This window comes from Monodon monoceros, unplaced genomic scaffold (assembly GCF_005190385.1).
Source record: "Monodon monoceros isolate NGI ecotype Baffin Bay Population unplaced genomic scaffold, NGI_Narwhal_1 Super_Scaffold_7, whole genome shotgun sequence".
Taxonomy (NCBI): domain Eukaryota; kingdom Metazoa; phylum Chordata; class Mammalia; order Artiodactyla; family Monodontidae; genus Monodon; species Monodon monoceros.
The window spans coordinates 4,904,842-4,932,264 of NW_021703784.1; the positions used below are offsets into that span (position 1 = coordinate 4,904,842).

The 27,423-nt window shown below is 37.0% G+C and overlaps 1 protein-coding gene across 3 annotated transcripts in view; it reads left to right on the forward strand.

Moving 5' to 3' along the window:
• ARHGAP32 (Rho GTPase activating protein 32) overlaps window positions 1–27,423 on the forward strand; it is a 264,452-nt gene that overhangs the window by 190,752 nt on the left and 46,277 nt on the right. For 2 of the 3 annotated variants that reach the window (XM_029207542.1, XM_029207543.1), the window contains exon 10: window positions 8,785–8,866. In XM_029207542.1, coding sequence (XP_029063375.1) covers window positions 8,785–8,866 — 82 coding nt within the window. Of the gene's footprint in view, window positions 1–8,784; window positions 8,867–21,580; window positions 21,904–27,423 lie in introns of those variants that run through there. The other variant, XM_029207544.1, reaches the window with a different exon arrangement.

Here is a 27,423-nt window from a genome sequence, read left to right on the forward strand (position 1 = left end):
GAACTGATGCTGTGCAGTTGCTGGCTTGTGACTTTGTTTTATTTTTTTTTCACTATTTAAAAAATAATTAATAGGGCTTCCCTGGTGGCGCAGTGGTTGAGAGTCCGCCTGCCGATGCAGGGGACGTGGGTTCGTGTCCCGGTCCAGGAAGATCCCACATGCTGCGGAGTGGCTGGGCCCGTGAGCCATAGCCGCTGAGCCTGCGCATCCGGAGCCTGTGCTCCGCAACGGGAGAGGCCACAGCAGTGAGAGGCCCGCGTACCGCAAAAAAAAAAAAAAAAAATTTAATAGGTTTTATCATTTAGTACAAGTTTACAGAATAGTTGACCAGATAATACACAGAATTTCATATACTCCCTGCCCCACACATGTATACAGTTTCTCCTATTAACATCTTGCTTTACAGTTCATTGAATGGAATTGGCAAAATGCTGAACTTTATTACCCACAAGCTGATTAGCAGTTTACGTACAGCACAGTGTAAGCACTCTTTCTAGAAAAGTAGTCTGAGGAACACTGGGGCCAGAATCACAAGGATAAGAATACAGTGTGTCAGTATCACGTCCTCCTCCATAATGATGGAAACAGTTTTGGGGTTTGCTCTTTGTTACCTTTAATGAACCAATATTCATACATCATTATTAACTATAATCCATATTTTCATTAAGGTTCACTCTTTGTGATGTATATAGTTCTGTGGGTTTTAACAGATGCATAGTGACATGTATCCACCATTACAGCTTCATACAGAGTATTTTCACTGTCCTAAAAATCTGTGCTCACCTATCCATCCTTCTCTCCTCCTAACCTCTGACAAGCACTGATTGTTTATTGTCTCCATAGTTTTGCCTTTTCCAAAACATCGTATAATTGGAATCATATGGTATGTAGCCTTTTCAAACTGGCTTCTTTCACTTAGCAATATGCATTTTAGGTTCCTCCATGTCTTTCATGGTTTGATAGTTCCTTTTTTCCACCGTCTAATATTCATTATTATGGATATGCCATAATTTATTTTTCCATTCACTTATTACAGTGCATCTTGGTTGCTTCTAGTTTGGAGCATTTATGAATAATGTTGCTGTGAACATCCATGTGCAGGTTTTTGTGCAGATGTGTTTTCACCTCCTTTGGGTAAATACCACAGAGTGCACTTGCTGCATTGTATGGTAAGATCATGTTTAGCTTTGTAAGAAACCACCAATCTGTGTTTTAAAGTAGTTGTTACCATTTTGCCTTCCCACCAGCAACAGCGGTGATGCTGCTCTGCATTGTCATTAGCATTCGATAGTTCTCAGTTGTTGTTGTTTTAACCATTCTAATAGGTGTGTGATGGTATTTATTGCATTGTTCTCTTAATTTGCAAATGAAAGTAGTCCAAGGAGTAGCATTTACCAATATAGTTAAGGGCGCTATTCCGCCATCTTCACTTTTCTGTTACCAGTAACTCCTTCTCCCCTCCCTTCGCCACTGATTCTCAAACTTTACTTGATATGCTTATGACACGTTACATGGGGAACATGTTAAAACATAAAATCCTATGACCGAAGCCCTGAAATGCTGTTTCACTGGTTGTGGGACAGGATTAAGACTGCATTTTTATCCATGTGATTCCGGCCCAGGTGTTCCTCAGACCACTCTTCTGGAAGCAGTGCTTACTCTGAGCTGTAGGTAGACTCTACCTATCAGCTGGTGGTTGATAAAGATCAGCATTCTGCCCATCTGTGTATTGTTTTAACCTAGACCATAATTTTGCTGTGGGAACAGAAGGATTAGTTCATCCATGTGTTTAAATTATACTGTGACTATGTTTCTTTTCTTAAGCTTCTGGGAGTAGGAAGTGTGAAATTATATTAACTATAGTAATTTGAAATTCCAAAATCTGTTTTTTACTTGTCTTCTAAAGAGTATATTGAATCTTTTACCTCTGTTTTCTGAGGTGTTTCATCATATAATCTATACTTCAGCAAAAAAAAGCTCTTTGCTTTTTCTTTCTTGTTAAAAATAAATGTCATTAGCTTTTGTACTTATCTGGGGACTGTGGTTGGAAATGTGAGGTGAGGTGTCTGGAAAGTCTTTTTTTCTTATGTAAAAGCCATAACACAAATGTAAAATGTTAAAATCTTTGAGCATTATTTGTTAGTGCCATGTTTGGCAAAATTTTATCTGGGAGCCACTGGCATCAGAATGACCCCAAAACATGTTAAAACCACATATTACTAATCAGAATCTCTGGGGATGGGGACAGGAATCTGAATTTTATCAAGTTCCTCAGGTGATGAATAAGCACAAAATGTGAGAACCACTGACCCAGCCTCCCATTGTTTATCCTGTGCACAGATAAAGGAAGAAATTAAACACAGTTTAGTGAGTGTTCTCCTTTCCCCCCAGAAAATCTTCTAAAACATATTTGGGATACAGTCAATCTACGAGATAAAATACCATTTAGAGAGTGACAGAACTCTGTACAGCTCATGTTCTCTTGGTTCTCCTCAAGATGGTCAAGGATCGGCTATTTTATTTTTCAAAGTTACCCCAGAAGGTTGTGTGAGGGTTTCTGTGTACAATGACAGAGAAGCAAATCTTGGACAGTAAACATTTCCTTACCTCAGGAGTTTAATGTGGTTCCAGGTAGCTTATTTTCAGAAACGTATTCTTTACCCCAAAGGGAAGATATTTGGAAACCTTGTCCCTTGTAGTAAGTAGTTTAATAGAGGAAGATAATTTACCCACTTATTTATATGAAGACCATCATTTTATGTACGGAATTCAAAACTACACCTTTTCATTACTCAAAATTAAGTAGAGCAAAATATTTCCTCTCCAGTTAAGTAATGGGAAATCACATACTGTAATTTTTCATCTGTAATGTTATAGAATTTCAAGGGAAGAGGGAGTATGTGGTACTCCAATGTAAGGAATTGTAACACTTTCTTGCTGCTTTTACGTGTGCTTTCTAAGTGCTTTCCATTAACCTTTAATTCTCACAGTCTATGAAGAAGGTACTATTATTACCTCTCTTTTACTGACAAGGAAAACTAAAGCAAAAGGGGACTAAACTGCAAGCCCATTGTTATTTCGCTGTTTAGTGTCAGAGCTTAGGTAGAAATTTAGGCATTCTGGGCAAAGAACAGATCATAGTAGTAATTTAATGAACCAGTAGTGGCTTCTGCTTGTCTACATGTGTGAATCATAGATTTCTATATTAGAAAAGATGGTAGTGGATCATCTGGTCCTAAACTGTCATTTTAAAATTATAGAAATCCTGAGACAAAGGAATTTGGATAGATTGTTCTGATTTACAAAGACAGTAAGTCAGTGATATAGCCAGAACACAAGCTTGGTGAGTTCCAATTTTGTATTTTCCCCCCCTTGGATCACAAAAATATGTAAATTTTCTTAAATTATTTTCTGTGTTACTTACTGCAGTTTTTTATTTTTCTTATTGGTGCCATTAGCAGCTGCCACTGATGTTTAGAGAGAAATTAGTTCCTAGATAGCCCCTTTTGTTAATTTGTAACATCAGAATATGTCCTAGCTAATGATGCTTAAACATTCAGTTTCATGGAAATTATTGGCAAAATGGCTTAGAGTAGTAGTTCTTAACCTCATCAAACCCTATACCCCCTTGTTATGATAAATAATTTCTAAAATCTTTCCTTATGATCCTGAAATGAAATTTACAAATGATATACCAACCTACAAACACAATTTCAAAAAAGTCGGTATAATTTGTCACATATAATATAAAGGAGAAATAAAAGGAAAGTAATTGTGTATTTAAAATACACAGTGTATATTTAAAATAGATATACTTGGGACAACTGCATGGACGTCTTGTTATTTCATATCTAGTCCACAGACCAGTAGCATTTAACATCAGTCAGAAAATATAAAACCCAGTTGTAATAGCATCAAAACTATGAACTACTTAGGGATATATCGGAAAAAAGATACAAAAGATCTGTGTACCGGAAGCTACAAAGCGTTTCTGAGAGAAATTAGAGAATATTTTAGAAAAGAGATTATATACCCTGTGTGTGGGTTGGAAGTCTTTATATTGTTAAGATGCCATCTCTTCTCAAATTGATCCCAATCAAAATCTCAGTAGATTTTTTGTAGAAATTGATAAGCAGATTAAACAATTCATATGGAAATGCAAAGGACCTAGAAAAGAACAGCCAAAACAATTTTGAAAAAGAAGAACAAAGTTGGAGAACTAACACTAATTGATTTGAAGACTCAACTGTAAAACTGCAGTACCAAGAGAGTGTGGCATTAGGGGAAAGATAGACAAGTAAGTCAGCAGGACAGAATAGATTCCAGAAGTAGACCCACACATACATGGACTGCTTATTTTCGACAGAGGTTCAATGTCAGTTCAGTGAAGAAAACATGGCCTGTTTTACAAATGATGCTGGAACAGTTGGATATCCTTATGCCTCCAGAAATCCTTTGATTTATTTCTTGCGCCATATGCAAAAGTTAACTCAAAATGGATCACATACCCAAAATGTAAAGCGTAAACTATAAAGCTTCTAGAAGAAAGCATAGGAGAAACTTTTGTGACTTTGGCTTAGGCAAAGTTTCTTAGGTGTAATATCAAAAGAACAATTCATAAAATAATAAATTGAATTTCATCAAAATTTAACACTTCTGCTCTTTGAAAGACATTACTTATAACACAATAAAAAGACACACCACAGACTGGGAAAAAATATTTGTGATGATTATATCCGATGAAGGACTTGTATCCACAACATATAAAGAACTCTCAAAATTCAACACGAAAACAGAACTCAATTTAAAAAGTAGCAAAAGTGGGAATAGACACTTAACCAAAAAGATATATGACAAACAGACACATAAAGAGATGCTCAACACCAGTAGTCATTAGAGAAATGCAAATTAAAATGACAGTGAAGTCTTGCTACATACTTATTAGAATGGCGAGGATGTGGAGGAATTAGAACGCTGACACAGTTGGGGGGGATGTAAGATGCTACAACCAATTTGGAAAACAGTTTGTCAGTTTCTTAAACATACACTGATGACATGATCCAGCCATTCGACTCCCAGGTGTTTATCCAAGAGAAAAGAAGGCTTACGTTCATACAAAAACTCACACATGACTGTTCATAGCAGCCTTACATATAATGGCCTCAAGGGGAAACAACCCAGGTATCTCATGAACAAGAGATTAATGCATAAACAAATGGTGGTATTTATACAGTAGAATATTACTCAGGAATAGAAGGAAAGAATTATTGATAAATACAGCAACATGAATGATCCTCAAAATAATTATGCTGAATGAAAGAAAACAGACGACAAAGAATACATTCTGCATGACTCTATTCATATAAAATTGTAGGAATTGCAAAGTAATGTTTAGTGATAGAAACTAGGTTAGTGGTTGCCTGGTGGGCAAGGGTAGGGGCTGGTAGGGAGAGGGAGAGATTACAAAGAGATACACGGAAACTTCGGGGGTTGATACATATATTCATAAATTTAAGTGTGGTTACAGTTTTATGGGTGCCAGAACTTATCAAAATGTACACTTTAAATATGCACAGTTTGTCAGTAAAAGTGGGAAAGAACTGCAGAAGCATCTGATTTAACTTTTCATGTATCTAATGCTATTGATAATTCCTGTGTTTTCTACCTCTGTGTCTCTTACATTCATATACTTTTCTTTCTTCCTCATGCCAAATTGACTTGGGGAAAAACTACTAAATTGAAGGTTCTCTTTCTCTCCTTTAAGCCCATCCCTAACCTGTTCCTGCCTTATCTTTTTCTTCTGTTACTATATTTTTATTACCTGCTCCTCTACCCTCATGGGCCCTAGATGCTCGTCTTTTCTTTTCCTCCTATCTTCCTAGAGTAGAAACTCATTTTGAGTTCTGCAAAATATACTGAATTTCCCTCACCTTTCTCAGCCATTTACATTAGAGCTTTAGAAAATGCCACTGCAGCAGAAAGAATAATATGATGAATATAATTATAATAATATAACTTAATGTGAATAAAACAGGATGATGTAGTTCATAGATCATATTGTTAGAGTTCCAGTCACTTTTAACGTTGGACATTTTTGAGTTTATTAGAATTATTTATATTTGGTGAAATACTAGCTTAAGTATACATCAGAAAAGTATAAATGTTCATTAACTATATTTTTAGGGTTAGTTATATTATGTGTATATTTTCAATAGAACACAGTTTCACTTTTTATGATGGAAATTTTATAATAGGAAAACAGAATCTATTTGCTTTTCACAAGTATACAGAATTAACTCCTTTAAATAAAACAGTTACCTTAACTGTAAACAGTTACAGTTAAGAGTGATTTTGGCTTCAAGAAACAAAAGTGAACAGAAAAGGTAGCACTGCTGCAGTTGAGTCAGCAGCTTAACGATGCTAGGCAGAATTCTCTAAGATTCTCTTGGCCTTTCTTTAAGGTCAAATGATGGCTACTGCAGATCCACTCCCAATACCTACGTACACAGCATAAAGAAGAGACAGAATAGTAGCAGTAAAGCTTTTTACAGGTGCCGTGGCTACACCTGAATGCAAGGAATCTGGGAAACTGAAATTTAGTTTAGCTAATATTTAGTAATATTGCACTTTATAATAAAGGGAGACAGGTGAGCAGGGATTGGAATTAGGCGTCAGATGAACCTATCACGGACCTACCTCTACATAGTACACAGTAGCATTTCCCCCATATACCTAGACCTGATGCATTGAGACATTCAAAAGGTGAAAGTGTAACTAGTATGTATGATACAGTTCCCCAAAGAAGATCATTAGGCTTTGTTCAGTCTTTGTGAAGAAGTGATGGAAAATTAGTTTTGTTTGCTGACAGATGCTTGAGTTTAGAAACTAGGCTAGGTGCTTTCACACACATTATTGAGGTAGCTAATGTTGTCCCATTTTTACAAATTAAGAAACAGACAGATGTTAAGCAATTTGCTGCAGATCACAGAGCCTAGTAAATGGGTGGTCTTTTCTCTATAGCAGATTGCAGAAAATGTTTACAAATTGAAATGAATTAGAATTTTATGGAAAGGATGATATTTGACAGTGACGAAACTTAAGTATACACAAACTTAAGTATACACAAGGTGGTAGGTATTGTGTGTCATATCCATACAGTGGAGGGGCCGGAGCCCTCTAGATCTTCCAGTGGCCAGCATATTGAGATAATAAAGAATAAACAGCGTTTCTCAAGTGCTTACTATATGCACTTTGCTTATACTGATCCATTTAATTCTCGTAACAACTCTTATGAATTAGGTACAGTATTATTAGGTTTAGAGGAAGAAACCGAAACACAGAGGCTAAGTTATAAACCCGACCAGTAAGTGGCAGACCTGGAGTAGAACCCAGGCCCTCTTAATCCTGGGGCTACACTTAACCATAAGTGATTATCTTATAACTGATTTGCGTAAGAGAGAATGAGAATAATTTTTCAAGTTGATTCTTGTTCTAACCAATCTTGGAAGAATTTCTACTTGTTATTAGTTAAATAGGAAGTTGAGTAAAGTATGGTATAGAATTTCACCAATAAAAGCAAATACTTAGAGCATCATTTTGGAAGGCAAAGCATATAGGAACTCTAAGACCCAAGTTTCAAATCTTTCAAACAAAACTGAAAATTTGTTAATAAGCCCTTTCAGCTCTTGATAACTAGTTACATCTTCATAATTTTAAGAACTAACATAGAATATCGATCAAGAAATTGAAGTAAGAATGCAGCAAGTGAGCATGTGAAAATAATCCCACACAGATGGAAATTACACAGCTCAGAACTTCACGATGAATCATACTTTTGGAAGACCATTCCTTTCTCCCCCAGAGTCTTGACAACAGAGGGATGTACAAAGTGATGTAGTTTTCTTGTTTCAGCTTTAACATCTGCTGCTTGGCAGCCCAATTATATTCCCATCTAAGAAAACATCTATAAATATTGGTAAAAATTCCCTTTTTACTTTTGTTTCCTGGCTCTTTGTTTCTATATTCATTCTGTTGGCTATGTAGTATCTCTGGGTGATCTGGAGCTCAATATTTTACTAATACAGCTCCTTGGGAATCTACCTAACACCATGAGCAATCCTGCTACCATGTCAAATTGGTGTGAAGCCAGAGTTTGTTACCACTGCCGAGATTGGTTGTTTTCTTCTCTTGCTTTCCCACTTATCCACGGCACGCACTACTGGGCTCTTTAACAACAGTGGATACCAGGATTTTAAGTGAGCGATTGTTTCACCAATTTATTTTAGTCTTGTCATTTTTCATGGAACCTGTGAGAGAAAGAAGAGAAAATTTGCAAAAAAATTTGAATGAGGTTTAGTGTTGATTTTTTAAAAATCATATAGAGAAATCAGTAAATATGAAAGTTGACAGTAGAGGTGTTAACACAACTAGATTGAAATTTCAGCAAAGTAAATTATTAACAGGTATAAATTATACCTCTTGCACGCACAGCTTGGTATCAGACTAAATATTTTAATTGGTGTAAAAGAAGCTTGGGAAATTAAAAGGTAAAACTAGGAAAGCAGACATAGATATTTAGACAAATAAAACACGTAACTCGATATACTCATAGCAACAGATTGTTTTATTGTTTGTATAATTGGCATCATCAGTGATTTAGAGTCTTGGAATAACAGAATCATTGGGAGGGGCTGTGGAGCACATTACTGGAATTGAATTGGCAGTGTTCATACACTGGTCTGTTCTCTGGTTTAAAATCCTCTCTTTGCTGCTTTTCTTCTTTAGGTGGGACTCTTCCCTGGACACTGTGTTGAGTTAATTAATCAGAAAGTTCCCCAGTCGGTGACCAACTCAGTGCCAAAACCCGGTGAGTACACTTTTTCATGAATGTGATTATTTATCAGCTGCTTAAAGGTTCAGATTTTCCCTTGCAGTCAAGCACATAGCTTGCCTAACTATTCTTTGCGTTTATTGTCATAATATGCACTCTTAATTTTATGTGGTTTTGATTTTTAATATATTCTTTTTTCTCTATTGATCATTTCACAAAGGTTTACATGCGTTCAGAATTTTAGACAATTTTAAGAACTGTTTGCTCCATTAAGCTTTGTCATTATTTGTTTTTACAATTATATAGTAGGACTGTAGCTTATTAATGAATAAAACGATAAAAAGAAAATACCAGGTTTAAAGAACTGACACGGAGATAGTATGATTAGCTGAAAATTAATAAATGAAGGGAATGTATACTTTATCAGTGCCTGTGAACATCAAAACTATTTTAAACAGCATTTGTTATCATTTATATAGTATATTTACAGTGCTGTATAAGTATGTGGAGTATTTTACAGATATGTAGAGCAATGTGTTACAGGGGGTAAAAATTTAAAACTGGAAATTTTTGTTTTTATTGGGGTGATTTAATCTGGACAAATTTTACAGAATACCTCATCTGGAACCTTTTAATGTGATGTAAATTTTTGGAAAGAAAATAAAAACAAAGACTAAAAGATTTTAGAAGGAGGAGGGAGTAATCAAGTGTATTTCTCCTGATTGTATTACATTCCCTCTGCCCTTCTCTACCCTCACCATGGGATTCTCAGTCTCTTTTCAAGGCATTTTTATCCTCTGTTAAATCCCCCTTCTTTGGGTAAACTTGTTAAACATAAAAGCACTTTCTCAGTGAGTACTTATTCGTTAGTGGTTGTGATGGCTGTAGTTTTCTTTCCTTGTTTAAATATGGCATCAGTAACTTAAAAAAAAAAAATCCTATGCCCATTAGCAGACACTGCCCCATCCTCTCCCTTCCCCCCAGCCCTAAGCAACTACTAACCTACTTTCTGTCTCTAGATTTCTCTAATTTAGACATTTCACATAAATGGAATCATACAATATATAGTCTTTTTGTGACTGGCTTATTTCACTTAGCATAATGTTTTCAAGATTCATCCATGTATCAGTGCTTCATTCTTTCTTATGGCTAAATAATAGTCCATTGTATGGATATACAATACTTCTTTTATCCATTCACTTTGGGTTTCCATTTTGGCTATTACGAATAATGTAATACTTAGTGTACAAGTTTTTGTATAGATGTATGTTTTCATCTCTTGAGTATATATCTAGGAGTAGAATTGCTGGGCCATATGGTAACTCTGTGTTCAACCTTTTGAGGAACTGCCAAACTGTTTTACAAAGTAGCTGCACTGTTTTACAATTCCACCAGCAGTGTATGAGAATTCCAATTGTTCCATATCCTTGTTACTTTTTTTTTTTTTTTTTTTGGTTATTGCTGTCTTAGTGGGTATGAAGTGATATATCTTTGTGATTTTGATTTGCATTTCCCTGATGGCTAATAATGTTGAACATCTTTTTATGCGCTTATTACCCATTTGTATATCTTTGGAGAAATGTTCAGATCCTTTGTATATTTTTTAATTGGGTTGTCTTTTTATTAATTGAGTTGTAAGTGTTCTTTATACATTCCAGATACAAGTCCTATATCAGATAATATGACTTGCAAATATTTTGTCACATTCTGGTTTGTCTTTCGTTTTCTTGATGATGTCTGTTGAAGTGGAAATGTTCTCGATTTTGATGAAGTTCAATTTATTTTTTTCTTTTGTCACTTATGCTTTTGATGTCTTATCTAAGAAGATGTTGCTTAACCCAAAGTCAATATTTACTCCTATGTTTTCTTCTAAGTTTATAGTTTTAGATCTTATATTTTAGTCTGTGATCTATTTTGAGTTAATCTTTGTGTGTGGTGTGAGGTCCAACTCCATTGGGTATCCAGTTGTCCGAGCACGATTTGTTGAAAAGATTATTCCTTCCCCATTGAATTCATTTGACTCCCTTGTAGAGAATCAGTTGACCTTAGACATATGAGTTTATTTCTGGATTTTCAATTCTCTTCCATTGATCTATATGTCTGTTCTTATGCCAGTACCACCCTGTCTTGATTACCATTGCTTAGTAGTAAATTTTTCAATTGGGAGGTCCTCCTACTTTATTCTTTTTCAGGATTGATTTGGTTTTTCTGGGTACCTTGCAGTTCTATATGAATTTTAGAATCATCTTGTCAGTTTCTACAGAGAAGAGAGCTGGGATTCTGATAGGGATTTATTGAATCTGTTTATCAATTTGGGAAGTATTACCTTCTTGCCAGTATTCATTAAGTCTTCCAGTCCTTGAACATGGGATATTTTTCCATTTGATTATTAGACCTTTCATTTCATTCAATATTTTGTTGTTTTTTTTAGAGTATAAGTTTTACATATCTGTTGTTAAATTTATTTTTATTCTTTCTGATGCTATTGTAAATGGAATTGTTTTCTTAATTTCATTTTCTTATTATTCACTGCAAGTGCACAGAAATACAATTAATTTTTGTGTATTAATCTTGTATCCTGAAACTTTGCTGAAATTTTATTAGTTCTAATAGGTTTTTTAGTAGATTTCTTGGGATAGGCTAAATATAAGATCATGTCATCTGTGAATAGAGATATGTTTACTTCTTCCTTTCCAGTCTGGATGCTTTTTATTTCTTTTTCCTGCCCAATTGCCCTGGATATGTTACATTGTTGAATAGAAGTTCTGAGTACAGGCATCCTTGTCTTACTTCTCATTTTAGGAGAAAGCATCTAGTTGTTCACCGTTAAGTAACTTTTTAACTGTGGGGTTTTCATAGATGCCCTTTATAAGGTTGACGAAGCACCCTTCAATTCTTAGTTTGTTGAATGATTTTATCACAAAAGGGTGTTGGATTTTGTCAGATACTTTTTATCCATCTATTGAGATGATCATGGGTTTTTGTGGTCCCTATTTTAAAGTTATTAAAATTCAATATCAAAAATTTACTGTTATTTCTTGTGCATTATTTTTATGTATTTCTGCTGTGTAAGCTTAACTTTTATTAATTATAAAGTCTTATCTTTGATAATTTCGCCTCAGAGATATACTGTTTTTAAATATTAGCTTAATATTGATATTACATTTTATCAATCAAATATTATACTTTCTCATGTTCTGAATATGAAAGTGATTTTCTAATAGTGATAACGTCCAAAACTTTTAAAACTTGAGAAAGTTAATCAGTTATTGACAGTTCTAGAAAATAGGTTTCTGTTAATAGACCTGTATGGCATTGTTAATTCTAAATTAGTAATGATACATAATGACAGCACACCTTCAAAAGCTAGTATTTTATCTTTTGTGAGCAGCACTGCAGGGTTGGCATAGGAAAATGTGCATTCTTAATACATTTTGAAAAGGATGATGTGAATTCTATCAGCCTCAGGCTTGTTTCACACTTTAAAACTGTCTTTGCCTGCAGTACAAATAACTTTAATGTTCTCTTTATTTTTAACATTGCCATCTGTCATGTTAGATGCCAGATCTGAAAGATGCAGGTAGTTTAAGACTGCAACTTAAAGCTCCCTATATTATTGCACAACAAGGGCAATGGGGAAAACCTTCCCTTTGGAGCTCTTCTTAGTGTTCTCCATATGTCCAATTATTTGTGTATGTAAAAATAAAATGAATGAGTCACTGTGTCCTGACCAAGATAGCATGTATCCATGGTGCCTTAAGGAAAAGAACGTGTGTGGGGCGGAGGGGGCGGAGAAAAGAAGAGGAAAGAAAAGAGGAAGAAAGGTAGACGCTTGTCCCAAAGAAATTGGCATTTAGTTCAGTCCCCACAGGTTCTGGTTGAATGGCAGGTGAGGCTGAGGTGGGAGGAAGAGGAAGGAAGCAGGTGAGGATTTCTGTGTGTTATCCTGTGCAGCATTTACCCAGCAGTTGTTTACTGGTGTCTGTCTTCACGTTTTTAGTGTTCTCGGCTGTTATCTCCTCAGATATTTGTTTTGCGCCCTCCTGTCTCTCTCCTCCTCCACATGTCAGTTACGTCTTTGATGTTGGCTCATTGGTCCTCTCTCCAGCTTGGGTGCTTTCTGTTGACCTCTTCCCTCTGTGCAGGCTTCTCTGAAGCCCATCTAATGAATTCTTCAGTTCTCATATCAGGTGTTTCGTTTCTAGGATCAACATTTGGTCTTTTTTATAATTTCCATGGTGGAGTCCCCACCTTCCCACCGTATCCACCTTTTCTTCCAGAAAGAAAGAAAGAGGGGGTTTGGGGGGAGGGAGGGAGAGGGCGGAAGGTGGAGAGAGGGTGAAGAGAGAAGAAAAGCAAAGCTTACTTTTGAAGCATGAGCTTCTAAAAATGAAGGACTAGGGAATTTAGACAAACCCTCCCTCTGAAAACAGAAAATTTGGACAGAAATGTAAAGATATAAGATCTCTTTGAAGGACTGGAGGGTTAACAAGGTAGTAAACAATTACTGAGCTAAGATTAAGCAGAAGAAGGACATCCAGATACGTGACCCCAGTGTATGGGGACATTAGCCCCTAGGGTATCAGCCGATGGAGTAGAGAATGGCGCAGCACTCACGGAACAACAAATGGAGTTCAGAGCCCAACAGGGCAGAGTTGCTGATAATGCCCCAAGCTTTGAGTTAGGATTTTTCTAGAAATTGACAACTGATTCTGAATCGATTCTAAAATTTGTATAGAAATGCAGAGCCCAAAACACACAAGACAGTTTTGAAGAACAAAAAAGTGGGAAAATTAATACAATAGATATCAAGACTTACTGTTAAAGCTTCACTCATTAAGATACTGAGATTAATGCAAGGATAGACAGATAGAACAGTGGAAAAGAATAGAGTCCAGGAACAAACCTGTGTCCATATAGATGCTTGATTCATACACTGCAGAGCATTATGAAAAAGACAGCCATTTCAATAAAAGTTGCTAGGTCATGGAGAATTATAGATCTGTATATGAAAGGTAAAACAACAAGACTTAGAAGAGAATACTGTAGAATATCTTCATGACCTATTTTCATGATCTTGGGTTAGACATAAAGCAGTTATAATAATAACTGAGAAGCTTAATCATTAAACTTAATTAAAGTCCAGAATGTCATTGCTTCAAAAGTAAGCTTTGCTTTTCTTCTCTCTTCACCCTCTCTCCACCTTCCGCCCTCTCCCTCCCTCCCCCAGACCCCCTCTTTCTTTCTTTCTGGAAGAAAACGTGGATGCTATTAAGATAGTGAAAAAGGCAAATCACACAGTGAGAAAGATATTTGCAGTACATATATCTGACAAAGGTCACGTAACCAAAGTGTGTAAAGAATCAGTAAGAAAAGGACAGATAAACTGATTTTTTTAATTGAGTGAAAACTTGATCAGGTATTTCACAACAAATATCAAAATGCGGAATAAACACATGACACGATGTTCCACATCATTAGTCTTTAGGGAAATTCAAGTAAAAACTTTATTAACTCACAAAAACACACCCACCAGAATGCTTAAAATTTAAGAGTAGCGATACCAAAAGTTGGCAAGGATGTAAACCTGTGGGAATTCTCATACACTGCCAGGGAAGCGTAATGCAGGACAAGCACTGTTTGGCACTACCTACTAAGTTTGTCATGTACATACCTTGTGACCCTGCAGTTCCGTTCTTAGGTATATGTACAGAATGGTCATAGCAGCCTTATTCCTAATTGTCAAAAAACTAAAGAACTCAAAAGTATATCCATAGTGGAATGGATAAATAAAGTCATGTTCATTCAGTGGATTCTTCTACACCAATGAAAATGAAATGAGTTATGTCTGTGTGGAGCAACATGGATGAGTCTCACAAAAATAAATATGGAGTGGGAGAAGCCGGATTTATGCACACACTTACACTGGGTAATTCCATATATATAAAGAGAGAGTTCAAAATCATACAGTTCAAGACTGTTCTGTGGTGATAAAGTTTGGACAGTGGTTTCATTTGGAGAGGAGAGTGAGTAGATGGGTAGGAGAGAGGATTCTGAAGTGCTGGTAATGTTCTGTTGATCCAGATGGTGACTATACAGAAATGTAATGATGTGGAGCATCTTTTCATGTGCTTATTGGAGAAGGGTCTATTCAAGTACTTTGTCATTTTTGAATTGGTCACTTTGCATTTTTTACCTCCTATCCAGGTAAATATTCCTTACAATATCGCTTTAATACACAAATGTTTGAAATTACTTTTTCAAAATAGATTTTATACTTCCATACTGTGAAATACTCTGCAACCCTCAAAAGGAATGAGGTAGAAGCCTATGTGCTAACCCAGGGGATTTTTTTCTGTGATGTCTTGTTAAATGAAAAAGCAAATCACGCAACAGTATAATCCCATTGTAAACTCATAGAGGAGGATCAGGAAGGATACATACCTGACTGGAAAGCGGAATGAGATTGTAGCTATAACAAGAGACATTTCATTGTTTTCCTCTGCTCCTGTATTGTTTAACTCCTTTACAATGATCATATATTACTTTACATAGATTATAATCTACCCTTCACTCCACCCTGTCCAAATAGGTAATTTCTTAGGGTCTTAATGCAACCGCCTCATAAAATAGATATTTTGTGATAACACATTTAATGCAGATGTTTTATTTAACGTATATACCTATGTGAAAAGCCGCTCAAAGAGGTGAGAGCACAGGCCTCGGCCTTGAATCTTCATCCCTGTGCCATGTGTTACTGTCCATATGCATGTCATTTGGCTTCTCTGATTTTAAATCTCCTCATCTAAGAAGTGAGGCAAGATTCTTTTAGAGATTAGAGATAAGGCATTTAAAGCCCCTGGATACTTAATAAATATCAGCCGTTATTTTTTGTCGACTTACGTTTATTTACTATGTTATATCATTTAAATTCAGGAGTGTCTGAAACTAGGTCTATTTAGTTTATGTAGGTGCTTATTTAATATATTATTTGTTGGTATAAATCTATATGCAAATATTTCACAGTATACCACGGAAACAAATGAATTGCAGTAGTTTTCATGGGACCACGGTGAGGAAAGGAGCTTCTCTGGATGGCCACTTGAGTAGAGTTTGCATCACAGATTTTTGTCTGAATTTTTTTGTTAGCAGACATAGAAGTAGCTGAGGCTTTCATTTTGGGGGAAGACTTAGTAATCAGATGTAATGCTGATGAAATCCTTATAAGTAGTTTATAAGGTAACACAGCCTGAATTTGTGGCATAATTTTGAAATTAAAAAGTCCTTGTGTTATCCTTTTAGGAAACTGGTCCTCTAGTATCTTGTGTTTTGTTGTTTTATTTGCAGTTTTGCCTAATTATAGTTTTTTTTCTTTTGTTTTCATTTGTTTTCTTCTGGATTATTTCCATTTTCTTTCTTTGAATGTCCAGCACTTTGCTCTTCTGTAACCATGTTTCCTGACATCACTTTAGTATGAGGTGACCACTCTATAGCAAGTAAAAAGGTTCAGGTTTTTACTTACCTGAAATGGAATGTTGTACTGAATATTCTTCCCACTGAACACATTACTTTTTTACTCTGGAGGCAAATACCTTAAGAATCAGATATGAAAATCAGTACCCTAGGAGGCATTGATATAAGATTTAAAAGAGTTCCAAAATGCTAGAATGCCCGGGTGGTTTTCTCTCGGAATACATGGTAAGGGATACATCAAGATAATACTTTCTCACTCTGCATCAGGGAAAAACAGAAAATTCATAACATCACATATTTGTAGTTGCCTTAGAGTTTTTGAATACTGTATTTTTGTTATTTAAATGGGAATTTGAATCTCGATACAGCCCTGCAGTGTACTAAGAATGCGGAATGTATTTCTGTCCCCCACACACCGCTTTTTTTTTTTTTTGAATTTTATTTATTTTTTTATACAGCAGGTTCTTATTAGTTTTTTAACTAGTGGAGCAACTGAGACTCAGAAAGCTCCACGCTGTGCCTGAGCTTTCAGAGCTGAACTTGCAGAAGTCTTCTGACCTCTCCTAGTAACCACTGTCCACACCTAGGTAGCCCTGGCTGTGCACCAGATGGATTACACTCATTTGCGATTGTTTAACTCAAAACCCAGAATTTTCCCACCATGGAACATTGAATAGAGGTAAAATTTATTGTTTTCTCTCTAAAAACGAATATTTTGGTTTTATTACAACAAGAGTAAATAAAAATGTATTTCTGTATATGAACAGAAGAGATATTAGGGCAAAAGATGTGTTGAATGGAAGATGAAAAGAAGTGCTTATAGGAACCTACTTAATTTGCTTATTTTGTTTCAGCCATCATTCTTTCTAAGACTTCTTTAATTAATTAAAATACATCTTTCCATCGTTCCTCATTACATATAAAACATACCCCCAGAGTACTTTACTGTGTCGTTTCCGGCCATCTTCCTTTTCCGTTCTCCCGTTCTGCTCTCTCTCCCTGTGCTCACTGGGCTCTGTTTCTGTGTCCTCAGCACATACCACGTGGTGTCATAGCTTTCCCTCTGCTCCTACTGCACCAACTGTTCCTACAGTCTGAAATGCCCTCCTCCCCGTTTTGCCCAGTTGAAATTTTCCTTGTATTTAGACTCAGGCCATAATCTTCTTGTCCATGAAAGTTTCCCTGACCATCTCTCCCTGGCCCATCTCTCCCGGGCCTGTCTCTCCCGGGCCCGTCTCTCCCTAGGCCTGTCTCTCTCTGGCCCATCTCTCCCGGGCCTGTCACTCCCAGGCCTGTCTCTCCCTGGCCCATTTCTCCCTGACCCGTCTCTCCCTGCCCTGTCTCTATCTAGGCCCATCTCTCCCTAGGCCCATCTCTTCCTAGGCCCATCTCTCCCTGGCCCGTCTCTCCCTGACCTGTCTCTCCCTGACCTGTCTCTCCCTGGCCCGTCTCTCCCTGGCCCGTCTCTCCCTGACCTGTCTCTCCCTGGCCCGTCTCTCCCTGGCCCGCCTCTCCCTAGGCCCGTGTCCTGTTTGTCCTCAAGTCAGATCTAACAGCATCTGTTCCACTTGCTCATGAAATTGCAGTCTCCTCACAATTGACAAGTGTGTCTCATTCATCCTTGTCTCCCCCACAGGATACGTGCACAGTGGATGCACAATTAATGCCTGTAGAATTACTTTATCTTAATATTTACTACTAAAATAAAATTTTAGAATACAGCTTTTAATTTGTAATCCTTGACTTCAGAAAACCTCAGTGATTTCCCTTTGTGCCAGAATTATATACAAAATCTTTAGCCTAGAATTTAAGATGCTCCATAAATACTGAGAACTCACTTATCTTTGTAACCTGTTTTTTCCTTTTCTCCTCTCTGCTCAGCATCAGAACATGTTTCCGTATTCTCCACTCATTTATACTTTGGGTCTGCCCCTTTCCCTGCCTGTGACCTTTCTTCTGCCTGAGATGACTTACCCTGTTCTTCACGAAGGCTCCTTAAGCTGCTGCTTTACAAACTTGATTGTGCATTCAGCCTGCCTGAGAGAGAGAGAGTTAAAAACTGTAGACCATCATTCGTTAGGGTGGGGCCTGACATTCTGTATGTCTAAGAAACTCCCAGATAATTCCATAATACTGGTCCTAAGACTATGTTTTGAATAACGAGGGACTACATTTCAGCCTACAGTAGCTATTCTTTGTGTCACTCACTTGGAAATAGTGTAGGGCAATGAGTTATTTTGAATTTGATACTTCACTTTTTGTGTGTCTTTCTTCTTCACTTAGATTGTTTTGCTCGTGGATAGATATTCTATTTTATATTAATTTGTATCCTTTATACATAGTGTTTGTTTTAAACCGGTTGATTAATAATTATAAACAAGAATAATGTCCACTGTAATTATCAAAAATGTTTCCTAAACTCCCATTTATGTTTTAGCCAGTGCTAGGGGTGGGCTCGATCAAATCCTTGCCATAAATAAAGCAACTTTTCCATTTCTGATCATCTCTAGTATTTGTTCATTCACTGATCAGACAATTATTGAGTGCATACCAAGTACTAGGGCTAAAATAGTGAACACAACAGACAAAAATAGTGTTATTTTGTTGTTGGTATTTAAGTGGGATGAGAGGGAGAGAAAGAGGCAAACAAACACATTACATATATACTAAGGTAGGTAAGTGCTCTGGAGAAAAATTAAGCCTAGAAGGGGGGTTTGTACAGGGGTTAGGAAGTACTGGATGTGGTTCATGTGGGGTTGTCATTTCAAAGGAGGGTAGAGTGGTTGGGGACAGGCTCATTAGAAGGTAGCTTTTGAGCAGAGACTCGAAGGAGATGAGGAGTAGATATACGCACGTTACCTGGGGGAAGAGCTTCCCAGAGAGGGAACTGCAAGTGTAAGGACACTGAGCGAGTGTGTGTCGGGGCTTGTTAAAGGATCAGTGGGAAGGCCAGTTTGACTGGAGCAGTGAGTGAGTCAAGACATAGGATGAGGTCTGGAGGTGAAAGGGCATCAGATTCTCCTTGGGGCTCGGGTGACACTGTGTGGATTTTGGCTTTCATTTAAAGTTAGATGGGAAGACGTTAGAAGGTTTTGAGCAGAGCTGTGTGACCTGCCTCACCTTACGTAAAGGATCACCTTGCTTGCTGTGTTCAGGACAGGAGATGACATGGGTGTACGCTGTGGTGATGAGCCCACCAAGAGATGTTGGTGGCTTAGACCATGAGGGTAGCTGTGGAAGGAGTGAGATGTGATCTAATTCTGGATATGTTTTTGGCCATGAAACTGGCAGAATTTACAGACGTACTGTCAAGGGTTTGAATAATTCGGGTAATTTTTATGACAGAATGATTGGAAGGTAGCCTTTGCCTTTCCAGTGAGTTGTCTTGTTGCCCCCGCTGCCCACACGGATACATCTTAGTCCTTCCCAGGATAACCTCCTACAAGAGAAAAATAACAGGTGACCTCTCCTGTGCCATCAGCAGTCTTTAGAAGACAGAGCATAATGCTTTTCAGTCAGCCATATTTTTTAACTTTTTATTTTGAAATAATTATAGTCTCAAAAGAAGTTACCAAAATAGTACAGAGAGGCCCCATATACTCAAAACCCAGCTTCTCCCAGTTGTAACACCCTACATAACTATACTGTACATTATCAAAACCAGGAAATCGGCACTGTCGCAATGCAGGGAACCAGATTGACAGACCTCACTCCAGCTTCACCAGTGTCGGCACAACTCATCCTTACCTCGTGTTTTTATGTGGCACAGAGTGCAGCCTTTAGGTTACAGGTGAGGGTCATTTTGTCACTCTTCTGCACTCAGGCAAACTACCGTCGAATTTATTTATTCCTCTCTGTGCTCATGTGTTAAGTTGTACCGAGTATTCCCCCAAATGGCTTTTCTACAGCATGGATTCCTCTTCCCCTTCCCCCTTCCTTCGCTCTCTCGTTCCTCTTTCCCTTGCCCTCCCTTGCTGCCTTAAGTGCTGAGGAGAGGGGGTAGAAGGAGGGGTGGCTTTGCTTTCTCCACCATGAATAAACTTTAAGAGCCTCATTTCCTATTCAACAAAATCCATAAATTCACAGCTGTCCCACTGGTAAAAATTAACATGTTTTGTTCCTGCCACACACTGGAGTTCTCTGTGGTCTTTCAGATTGTGAAATCACATCAATTCATTGTTTTTCTTATTGTGGCCTACCAGTTATCAACACTTCTTTATTCAGAGCTATGATCAGAAAGGAAGGAATGAATACATTTGATCAGTAGCAGATTTTGGCGCTGTGCATGATAAATACTCCCTGGGTATCTTGAATTCAACAGTTCCTACTTGTTTGACCTCGGCAATTGCTTAATCCTCCGCCTTGGCTTCCTCGTGTCTAGGATGGGAATAGTATTCGAATCAACTTCATAGGGTTATAATGAAGACTCTCTGTAAAGTACTTAAAATCTGTCTGGCACGTGTAACATTATTTTGTTTACTGAAAACAAATATGTGAACATGAATTTACATTGGTATTAGTAAAAAGTCATTTGGAACAGAAAATACGTTAATCTCTTCCAATTCATTTATTTCTTCAACTAATTCTAATTGGGTTAACACAGTGCAGTACTGTTATTAAGTATAAATAATGAATCTTTTCAATGTTTGTATAAGTAGAGCTACAATTTTAACACTGGGGCAGTGTATAAAGGAGGAGGTCATAATCAGGAAAATTTAATTCTGGATTTTTTTGCTATTGAAGTATAGTTGATTTATACTGTTGCACAATTCTGGATTTTTAATCCTAAAAAAACTTTTCAGGTTTTAAAACTTTTTATTTGCATATTAAAAAATTGTGCATTCCAATCTCAGAATTTTTCACACAGAGGCAGTATAAATTGATAATTTTTTTTGTCAGTCTAAGTAGAAAACAGTCACAGCTCATTACCAGCAAAGATATTCAAAGTTATGTTTTCCTAGCCTGTTGCTGCCAGTTTAATGACTCAGCCTTTTACAGACAATACTTCCTGCTTGATCAGTTACTTTTCTTACTTTATTTGGGCGTAAATACCATCATTTTTATAGGATACATTGTCTCCCATGTGGATAGCAAATATAAACAACTGAATAGTAAGTGACTTTTTAAAAAATTAAAGACTGAATATCAATTTCATAGTGGTGTTATTCTGAGCAGAAAATGTGCACCTTGTGTGAAGCTGGTGGGTGGAGTCATACTGGTAAAGCCTGTTCTGCAAGTGTGGTTGGGCTGGGGCAGTTCTCCTGCGCCGCAAAGCAGGATGTGCAGAGAGAGAGAGGATTAAGTTCCTCCAAGCAGCGCTCTCGCACACACAAGCTGCTCGGCTTGACTAAAGACCGGAAACAGGGCCAAGAAAACTGCTGAAAGGGGGCCCGAAAGCAGAGCTGGAACCTCAGAGCGCCGTGAAGCTTTGACTTGGAGTTATCCCATGGTGGATAAGGTCTGAGCCAGTGTGATTTTGATTCATTCGGCACACTTTTGCATGGAATGCTGAGCCGTGGTATCCTGTCAAATCTACTGCAAAGTGCAATCATCTGGAATAATTTTAATTACTGATCCTAAAACTTGTGCCACAGCAAGAGGTAAGGACATCTCAATCAATTATTCAAACGTTTGACCCCAGCAATACTCAGAATATTTCACTGAGACTATTTTTATATTACATTTGGGCACATGCTTCCTTGGCTGCTTTTAGGTGAGTGGTTAATTATTTAGTTATCAAAAAAATTGAATAATTGAGCTTTAAGGTTTGTCATGTTTGTAGAGGGATGATCATTTTTTCAAGTCGATCGTACTACGTAGGTATTATCTCTTACTTTCCTAGTTTTAGGAAATACTCATTTTAAAATTTCAAATCAGCTTATTTCTTAATGCTTTCTAGACCTCAGGTTAAGGTACAAAGGTTTGCATGTTTAAAAGAACATACCTTTGTTTCATAAGCAACAAGTATATATCATATTTAAAAAATTTTCCCTGCTGGGTAAATAGCATCTCAATTATTGACTAATAGAAAATAGGCAGCACTGCTTTACCATAAAGAATTTGGTAGACTGTATAAAGAGACTGTTCAAATTAGCACAAAGAAGTAACCCTTCTGCCCTTTTATCTTCAAGTATTGTTTTTCTTTTTTTCCCTCATTGGCATTAGTACGGATAACTGTCTATCCATGATATGCTGGTATTAACTCTTTTCTCCTCTTACAGAGATTTTCTTACCGTTAGGGTAGTATTCCATATTTATATGGTGCTTCTTCAGATCTTGGTTATAAATGCTTTTCATTAAGATAACATGGAGACCACAATTTTCTCTGAATCACAGATTAGTCCTGTTAAGAAGCTGAACATTTTTCTTTTCTACTACTCTTTAAATAATATTGATATTTTAATTTTCAAAACCACAAATGGGGGAACCTCAGAACTTAGAGCTCTTTTTCACTGTCAACTTTTAAAGAGGCACTAGTTGCTCATATGATAATGGTTTGAGACTGTAGCTTCTCTTTTTTAACATATTATGTAGTACTATATGATATTCAGTAGGAGAGAGCAGAAATCTAAAGTTTCTTAGGTTAAGGTTACACATAAGACAATTAGAGGGGGAAGAACTAGGAAGTGACCCTGTGTTTGTGTGCACCCTTCCTTAGTGATCTCAGCCCTGAATTTAGGAGGTACAACCAGATGTGATCAAACCTGGTTTGGAAAGCTGACTCAGGGTCTGATTAGCCTTGTACTGTGGAAGATTCTGAAAGTGTTCAGAGAAATTATAGTGGTGAAGTAACTCCTGTTTATTGACACTTGCAGAGTTAAGTGGTTGGCATATGTGATTTCATGTAAGCATTGTAGTAACCCCGAGTGATGGTATTGTTATAGTCATTCTCACTGTGTATTTGAGGGAATTGAGACTTAAATAGGTCATTTGCTCAAGACCTTGCAAATTGGGAAGTGATTAGAGAATGGATTCAAGCCCTTAGGTCTGTCTGACTGCAAGGCCCATGTTCTTATTTCTCATGCCAAAGGTCAGGTCTTTTGTAGGGCAGGCTTCTAAGACTTCTGCCTTTAAATAAAGAGTTCTTATTATCAGTTCTGTCTTCTTCAAATATGGAGCTTTGCCCCTCCAGCTCCTGCAAAAGAAAATGTTGGGGTGGGGAGAAACAACCCACAAAAACAAACAAAACCCACCCTGATCATATCAGTGTTCCACACCAAACTTCATAGCCTCATAAAGTGCAGAGGGTTATTTGGCATCAAACTGAATATGATTACATTTTAATCTAATAAAAAAAGAAAGAAAGAATTTCAAGAAAAGTATTTTCACACTGTTAAGATTAAGGTTCTACATGTTCAGACTTCTAGAACTTTATCATGTTACTGAATTCCTAAGAATATGTAGTTATTATAATTTATAAATAAGTGTTCTCTTAAAATAGTACTAGTTTTTAAGCTTCATATCAAATAGTACTAGTTCATCCTGGAAAAATAAAAGCTTAGATCATTTAAAAATTCTTAGCAGAGAGGCTTCTATAGTCTTTTTATTATAACCCACTCTAGTATTAGAATCCTTTAGTGTCAGGAATTTATAGCCACCTCATGTTTCCTCCTACTCTCCTCTGCTAAAATGCAAATCTTTCTGTTCTGTATTTAGAAATGAAATTAGTCAGAGTCTTTTATATAACTAAAGGGGTAAAGTTAAAAAAAATTTCTTACTTTGTTTTTGTACAGAGTTGAACAAAACCAATCACATTTATTGTTTTAATTTATAATTTAAAATATTAAAATAAAAATCAGTATCAGGGGCTTCCCTGGTGGTGTAGTGGTTGAGAATCCGTCTGCTGACACAGGGGACACAGGTTCAAGCCCCAGTCCGGGAAGATCCCACATGCCGCGGAGCAACTAAGCCCGTGCGCCACAACTACTGAGCCTGCGCTCTAGAGCCCGTGAGCCACAACTGCTGAGCCCACGTGCCACAACTAGTGAAGCCCGCGCGCCTAGAGCCCTTGCTCCACCACAAGAGAAGCCACCACAATGAGAAGCCAGTGCACCGCAACAAAGAGTAGCCCCTGCTCTCTGCAACTAGAGAAAAGCCCGTGCTCAGCAACGAAGACCCAACGCAGCCAAAAATAAATAAATAAATTTATTTTTTAAAAAAATTCAATATCAGTTTTAGCAGGAAAAATGTAAAATTTACTTATATTACCCTAAAATCACATAAGCTAAATTTGAGCCTTCTTTTTATTATTATTTTTTAACATCTTTATTGGAGTATAATTGATTTACAATGGTGTGTTAGTTTCTGCTTTATAACAAAGTGAATCAGCTATACGTATACATATATCCCCATATCTCCTCTCTCTTGCCTCTCCCTCCCACCCTCCCTATCCCACCCCTCTAGGTGGTCACAAAGCCATGTTGGTTTCTGAAATTCGTAGCGCCGAGAACAGTAAATGTATCATGTAAATAATGTCTTATTGTAACCTGATGCCCATTTTCCCAAGGGAACTATGATTTTTAAAGCTTCAACATAGCACGCCCTTTGTGGTTTATCACTGTTGATGTCCTGCTCTAGCAAGAGCAACACCATGAGGTTGCTTTGGTTTCATTCTTAACCCTGAAAAAGAGACATATTTTTATTAAAATACTCAAATATTTTAGTTAACCACAGGCATGCTATTCCACGTAAGAGTTGTGTTGGATATTCTGAAGAAGCAATTGGTTGCCAGTTTTCTGCTTCTCTTTTTCCAGGTGAATTGTTCGCATCTCCTCTGTGTCTGAAAAGCTCTTCTCTAAAATTTACTACAGATTTATTTTCTATATCTATTAGTGTCATCCATTTGCATTCCACTCAGTAGTGCCTTTTGAAATGCCTCCTCTTCTCTCTTATGAGTAAATGGAAGCCTATTTGACTTATGTAACTGTTAGTAGCTTTACAAATTTTCAAACAAGAGCCATCACTGTCAGTGCTATTTTAAATTCAGTATTGCACGTACATGACATTTCTCAAATACCTGGTTTCCTCCCTTTGAGGTTGGAATGTACAGATATCAAGACTGTTACAGTCGTCCACATTCCAGAACCTCATCCCTGGGCTGGCCCCAGATATTACCCTGGCAGCTGTTACACACATCAGTTAGAGAGCTGTGCTTTTTCTCTTACTTCTGAAATTGTGTATGATATATTGATCAAAAATGATTCTCTACTTTCTTATTCCATAATAACTTCAACAGTACGTTAAGATTTAGTACTCAAGCTTATCTCCATATTTTCTTTGACATCTACATATTTTCTTTGACATCTACTTTGGGATGGGTGGGGGGGCGTCAGTGAAACTCAAGGCTGAAACTGCTTTATTCCTGCTTTAAAAATTAGAAGAAAACTCAGTACTTCCTAGAGAGACAGTGAGGATTTTGCATTTTGAGTATCAACCTGGTAGAATATAAGTTTTCAGAAATTCAGAACGTATAGATACTATTTACCTTTTTTTCTCTTACTACAGTGAATTCCTGAAACATAGTTCAAAAATTAATCTTTATAAAGTATATGGCACTTTCTAGTAAAAGCAGTATTATAAATGGCCATTGTAGTGTTCACCAGGGACTTGCTAGCAAATAAATCAAAGAAACAATAGTGTATCATATATTATGAAATTACTGGAATTTCTGTATTTTCCTTCAGTTTTCATTGGAGACCTGGTTTAGGATTCAGTTTATCTTTTTCTTCATCTTGCCTTTTTTAGCACTGGGAAGAGGCCAGTGAGTGGAGCCAGGGAAAGGGCAGATCTAGCAAGATAGACCAGAAGATTTACAGAGAGAAAAATAGAGTCAGTGACAGAGTTTCTTAGATGTGTCCTTACTCCATCAAATAAAAACCTACTGTGAGTTTGGTTTGCAAGAAACTCTTTAACTCTGATTTGGATGCTGTTTTTTTGTAAGACTAAAAAAACACATCATCGGGCTTCCCTGGTGGCGCAGTGGTTGAGAGTCCGCCTGCCGATGCGGGGGACATGAGTTCGTGCCCCGGTCCGGGAGGATCCCACATGCTGCGGAGCGGCTGGGCCCATGAGCCAATGGCCGCTGAGCCTGCGCGTCCGGAGCCTGTGCTCCTCAACGGGAGAGGCCGCAGCAGTGAGATGCCCGCGTACCACAAAAACAAAAAACAAAAACAAAAAAAACACATCATCAGAATCATTCATGTGTATTTTCAGTCATTGGCTTGAAGAACTTCCTTTACATCATTTTTCATCCTTTTGCTTTATTTATGTTAAAGCTCTTCTATATTATGAAAAAGGAAAAGTTACAAAAGGCTCTATATTTCAGTTACTGGAAAAAGTGTTTTTAGTTCAGTTTGTTTAATATTTGAGTAACATATAATCTTGCTCATATAGAAATTTTTCTTTAAAAGTTTGTCAAATTACTACTCTAGTGAATCAGTTTAATTTCTAAGTCCGTTTATTTTCAAATAAAAGCTTTGTTGGTTTAGTTTCAAACTAATTTAACTGATATACTCAAAGCTATAAACTAAGTAAATATTATATCATATTTTTCCCAGCATGAGTGCTGACTAAACTGGTTCAAAAGCTACGTTTCTGAGTTGCTGACAGATCCTTTCAGGACATGCTAAAAATAAGTTAATTTTGGCATCTCTTCCCAATATCCCTTTTAATAAATTTGAAAATGCTGAGTGACACAGTTCACTTCAGCTCTTTGATTAAGAATGTAAATATAAATCTATGTCATATTTCTTTGCTGCTATTTAAGGCATCAGCAACCTATTACAGTTTTCCTGTTTTTAGAATTCTTTGTCTATACTTGTACCCTATAGAATTTTATGTTTGTGTTCTTTTATTGAAAGACACTTCTAATATGTTTGCAGAATCCCTGTGTTTTTTACAATTTCTAAGAGGGACTCTTCCCTTGGCTTAAGGCTTTAGTTTTTTAAGTTGCCACTTGCCTTCTCCAGTCTTTCGTACTCATTTACATCCCTGCAGTGGATACAGGGCAAGTAGGAGTAAAGGAGATTTACCACATGAGTATAAAAGCAAGACTTTAAAAGTGCATCTAGGGCTTCCCTGGTGGCGCAGTGGTTGAGAGTCCGCCTGCCGATGCAGGGGAC